The following is a 5722-nucleotide window of genomic DNA, read 5'->3' on the forward strand; positions in this document are numbered from 1 at the left end:
GACCAGGAAGAACAAAGCGTATCCCTGCTGAACACAATAGTAGTTTTGCACTCCATTATACATAAAACTAATTTTATTGAAAGTAAAACTAAAAGTAATTGACATTGTGGAACAAGACTAGTACCACACATAAAAGCCAAAGTTCATAACAATGAATTGTACTACAATGAAAATATCTCTAACAAAACTTCTGATGGGGGGAATTTAATGTAGATAACTGAGTTGTAATAACTATCATTAGGATTACTAAATAGATCCCTTTTCCAAGTTCCTTTTATTTCTTAAATGCTTTTTAAAGACAGCCTCAAAATCAGTAGGCTACAGAAAAATAAGTACTACCTTATATTCTTAATTTCACACCGATGCTCCAATTCAAACCACCTATATACTTCTTTCGACTGATGTTATTTATATAATTTAATCACAAGATTTTAAAAAATCTTCTTGAGTGATGGCTTGACTATTTTGCATACAAATTCAATCACTGCTGCTTAACACATTATTTATGAAACTGAGTATTTTATAGGCACAATCTAAAACAAATTACTCATGACAATGAAATCAAATGCTGTCACTTGTATTTCTTCTCCTCTGCAACTTCAATGGAGGATGAAAATTCATTTCACCGATTTACAGATTGTATGCATACTATAAACATTTCCCCCATCTTATCCTCTAAATAAATGCTCTATGCTTATTTTTATTTTATGACTCAAGAGTTATTGATTTGGCCTTCTGGGTTTTCCCTTAATGATGTCCACCTTCACCTGCCTCCTAAACTGGCAACCTGAAGATACAGGAAAACATAAAGTGGGGTGTTCTAACAATCACTGCATGCCTACTCTGTTTTAGGCTCTGGGAACCGAAAGGAAGCAGTAGAGCAACATCTGGATAGGTTAATTAGGTCTTTAGATATGTCTCTCATCTGTAAAATGTGGGAGATAATACCTGTCTTATAGAACTTGAAGAGAATTAAATATAATAATGAATGTAAAGTGCTTTGCAGTGTCTAGTACACAGTTAACACTCAATAATGACTTTTTTTTTTTACTGATAATCACTAATACCACCAGTATCAATAACAGTAACACAACCACCACCAATTTAGCAACTAATGCAAAGGCAGATAGTTTTTCTACCAGTGCAGAAGGGACCTTATAACCGAATCACCAGACACATGATTTTCTTCGAACAGGGTTTATAACCACACTCACACATTAATTTATCTTATAATGAAATACCACTTAGAAAGCGTTCAAGAGTCACAACCCAGGACATTCAGTACCCTACAAAAACACATGCAAAGGAAAAACGAGATGTAGAGAAAGAGAAAAGCAATGAAAAAAAAACGATAACGGGAATGATTTTTTTTAAAAATAATCCAACTTGAATTTATTTAGCATTTAAAATAAAAATATACCTAATCCATAAAATAAAATTTAAAACAGAGTCCCAAATTCCTATATTATGAATGGGCTACCTTTTAAGGATAATCACACAAAAGGAGAAGAGAAGTTCTGCTCAAATTCCTCTTTTGGAAAGTTTGATGAAAATAAGTCTAGAAGTCCATTTGTGCGAGACCATTCTAAAATAAATAACTGTATAGGAACTAGTCACACCAACTACCCCCACCCCAAAGCCATGAAGCAAAGTTGAGAACCAGAACGCAATCTCGTAGGCGCACCACTGGCCTAGACACGAAACTATCGAGCGCACACTTTAGAAGAAACTTAATATTCCCTGGTAAGAAACGGGGAAGGGGTGGTCCGCAGAGGAGTTTGCAAAGGGATCTGGCGGAGTCGTAGTCGCTGGCTCCGCAGTCTGGAGTGGCAGGTCCCCCTGGAACTTGGGGACCTCATTAGGGGTATGGGGGTGAAGTCAAGCGTCCAGACTTGGACCTGGGACCCCGGGTCGCCCAGCCCACCGAGGGGCCCCGAGACAACCGCCCCTTGCTCACAATTCTATCATCCACTCTCCTTCCAGCAACTCTTTCCAGCTCTCGTCCGTGATGATGCGCACGTCGCTCCGCCTCCCGTCGGTCCAGGGAGCCCCCCAAAGCAACAACACCAACACTGCTACGGGAACCACGAGGCTCCCGGGGGGCGCCATGTCCACTACTCGCCCACTCCACACCAAGAGCGGCGGCCCCCACCTCCGTGCGGCGGCCCCCACCTCCGCGCGGCAGCTCCTCACTTCCGCCTTCGAAGGTTGATCTGCTCATGCGCAAGACCGCGCAGCAAGGCGCGCGCGCCTAGAGGATTCTCAATGCGCAGGAGGAGGCCATGTCCTGGTTGGTTGAGTAGAGGGAGTCCCTAGTGCGCATGACCGAAAAAACGGTCTCTTCCAACCGGCTGGAGTGCCCCAACGTTGTTGGGAAGGAAAAGCAGAGAGGAGGTGTGGTGTAGAAAGGGCGTAGGAGAGTCAGGGGTTCAAAGTCAGCCTCAGGATTTGGCGCCAAATGACTGGCATTTTATACTTACTCCAGCCAATTGGTAAGTTTACACTAATGCAGTTTCCAAGTAAATGACCTTCAGAGTTTTTTCATTTGATTCCGTTGTAAATTTTTGTAGTAAAGCTAATGGATGTTTATGAGTCAGAATATTGGTTTACTGCTGGGAAATTATAGACTGGAAAGGTACGCATGGGAACCTTATTAGGTACCCTTTATATTCTGTATCTTGGTCTGAACACTGGTTACACAGGCGTACACCTACATAAAATATTGAGCTGTACATGTTAAGATTAGTGCACTTTATGCACTTTAGGATGTATGTTATCCTTCAATTTTTTAATGCAGTAAAGAGATGCTAGATTAGAAATCCAAATGGAACAAAACAGAGGCTTATAACAAATATTTGAGATTTTTTTTCAAGCATTTGTAAATAAACATACAAATCAAAATGTGCACTGACTTTAGAAAGTATTAATCAGTCAAATGAAATTAGTTACCATTGTACCTTCTCACCTCACATTCTTTCCTAAACTCACTCCAATTGGCCCACTTCCCCACGCTTCACTTTCTAGGACACTAGTGATCTGCAATGTTAACAAAACCAATTTTTCTTCTCAGTATCTGTCTTACTTGACTGCCAGCAGCAACTTACAGTCACCACACCCTCCCTGAAATGCTTTGTTGTCGTCCCTTCTGTGGACGACATTTGTTTGTTTCTTCTCCTTCCTCAGTAGCTGCTCCTGAAACTTCTTGGCTGGTCATCCTCTGCTTGCTTCCAGCCATTGGCTTATCCCACGATGCTGTATTGGTCCCTTCCTTCTTTTTATATCCACACATTCCTCCAGAAACCTCAATTCTGGCTTTAAAAGCCATCAAAATGCCTGTTCCAGCACCGACCCTTCTGGGAGCATTAACATATCTTCAACTTTTTACTGGAAATCTCTTGGATAACTAATTGGAAGCTCCTAAATAACATGGCCAAAAAATAAAATTCTTGATTCTTCCTCTCCTAATCTTCCATTTCAATAAAAAGACCTATCAGGTTGCTTAAAACAAAAATTTACATTTTAGTTCTTTATTACTCTCTTTACTCCCTGCTCATGTACTCCATCAGCAAGTCCCATTAACTCTACCTCCAAAATATACCTTGAATTTGACCACTTATTCCTTCCCTACAGCCAACACCCTAATCCATCATCTCTTGCCTACACTACAGTAATAGATTCCTTACTGATCTCCCTGTTTCCTCTCTTGCTTCTCTAAATACGAGCAAGCCATTTCTCCTTAAAACCCTCCAAGTGCTTCCTACTGCACTTAAAATTAAATCCATACTCCTTAAACTAGTTATTGTCACTTAAAAAGTCCTTTCTGCTCTGACACCTGCCTAACTGCCACCTCCTGTAGTACTTGTTCTCCTGCCTACCCTGCTTCAGTGGTTCCCTGAATATGTCAAACTCATTCTCACATTAGAGAATTAGCATTAGCTGTTCTTCTGCCTTCTGTTTCTCTCCCTCTGAGAGCTACTTTTTCTTTTTTTTTTTATTTAATTAGGTTTAGGGAGAGGAGCCACTGATGATCTAGTTTCACTGCTCCATCTTACCATGAAAGCTGTCAAGGAAATACTGTTTTCAGCTACTAAAACCAGATTAACCATTCTAACTAATCAGCCAAGTCTCCAAGTTCTGTTGCTTCTAACTCCTAAACTGATCTCAAACCTATCTCTTGATTCCACTGTCACAGCTTTGATATATGCCTTTTTGTTTTCTAGAGTCTGCAGGGTTTCTTTATTTTTTTGTAACATCGTTATTGATATGCAATTTACATACTCTACAGTACACCCATTTAAAATGTACAATTCAATGGTTTTTAGTATAATCACAGAGTTGTGAAACCATCACCACAGTCAAATTTAGAACATATTTATCACCTCAAACAGAAACCCCATATTAATTAAGAGTCACTCTCCATTTCCACCCAACCACCCTTTTTCCCAGCGCTCAGCAAACATAAGTCTACTTTCTGCCTCCTTGGTTTTGTGTACTCTGGATATTTCATATAAATGGAATAATACAATATGTGGGCCTTTGTGACTAACTTCTTTCATTTAGTATGCAAAGTTCATCCATGTTGTAGCATGTATCAATACTTCAGTTTTGTTTATCACTGAATAACATTTTATTGTATGAATATAACATTTGTTTATCCATTCATCAGTTGATAGACATTTGATTTGTTCTGTTTTTTGGCTCCTATGAACAATGCTGCTATGAGCATTCACGTACAAGTTTTTGCAAGGACATAATGGTCTCGTTTCTTATGAGGACACAACTTGAAATGGAAGTGCTTATAGTGCAATATCTAAGAAACTATCATCTAATCCAGGGTCACCTATGTTTTCATCTAATAGCTATATATTTTTAGCTCATGCATTTAGGCTTTTGATCCAGTTAATTTTTATATATGGTATGGGATGGGGGTCCAACTTCATTTTGTCACATACAGATATCCAGTTGTCCCAGCACCATTTGGTAAAAAGACTTCTTTCACCATTGAATGGTTTTGGAACTCTTGCTGAAAATCATTTGGCCATAGACGTATGAGGTTTTGGTTTTAGTTTTTTCCCCTGAATTTTCAGTTCTACTCCATCTCTTAGTGCCAATACCAGACTGTCTTTATTATCGTAGTTTTGAAATCTGGAAGCCTGAGTCTTACAACTATGTTCTTTTTCAAGATTGTTTTTGTTATTCTGGGACCCTTGAATTTCCATATAAATTTTAAAATCATCTTGTCAATTTCTGTTTTTTAAAAAGCTGGGATTTTGCAAGAGACTGCCTTGAATCTGTAGATCAATTTGGGGAATATTGCACTTTTAACAATAGTAAGCCTTCCAGGCCATATATGATAAACCCACAGCTAACATCATACTCAATGGGGAAAAGCTAAAACCATTCCCTTTAAGATCAGGAACAAGACAAGGCTGTCCACTTTCTCCACTTTTATTCAACATACTCCTGGAAGTTCTAGCCACAGCAATCAGATAAGAAAAAGAAATAAAAGGCATCCACATTGGCAAGGAGGAAGTAAAATTGTCATTTATGCAGATGACATGATACTATATATAGAGGACCCCAAAGACTCCATCAAAAAGCCATTGGAACTAATAGACGAATTCAGTAAGGTAGCAGGATACAAAATCAATACTCAGAAATCAGTTGCATTTGTATATATCAATAATAAACTACTGGAAGGAGAAATTAAGAAAACAATTCC

The 5722-nt window shown here is 38.9% G+C and overlaps 1 protein-coding gene across 1 annotated transcript in view; it reads right to left on the reverse strand.

The window, feature by feature from the left end:
• Positions 1-2207, reverse strand: part of TMX1 (thioredoxin related transmembrane protein 1) — a 15338-nt gene extending 13131 nt beyond the window's left edge. The window contains exon 1 of the mRNA XM_019633252.1: positions 1958-2207. Within this exon, the coding sequence (XP_019488797.1) occupies positions 1958-2109 (152 nt within the window). The 5' untranslated portion in view covers positions 2110-2207. The remainder of the gene's footprint in view (positions 1-1957) is intronic.
• Between the last annotated feature and the right edge of the window lie 3515 nt (positions 2208-5722).

This window comes from Hipposideros armiger, unplaced genomic scaffold (genome assembly GCF_001890085.2).
Source record: "Hipposideros armiger isolate ML-2016 unplaced genomic scaffold, ASM189008v1 scaffold_1265, whole genome shotgun sequence".
NCBI lineage: Eukaryota > Metazoa > Chordata > Mammalia > Chiroptera > Hipposideridae > Hipposideros > Hipposideros armiger.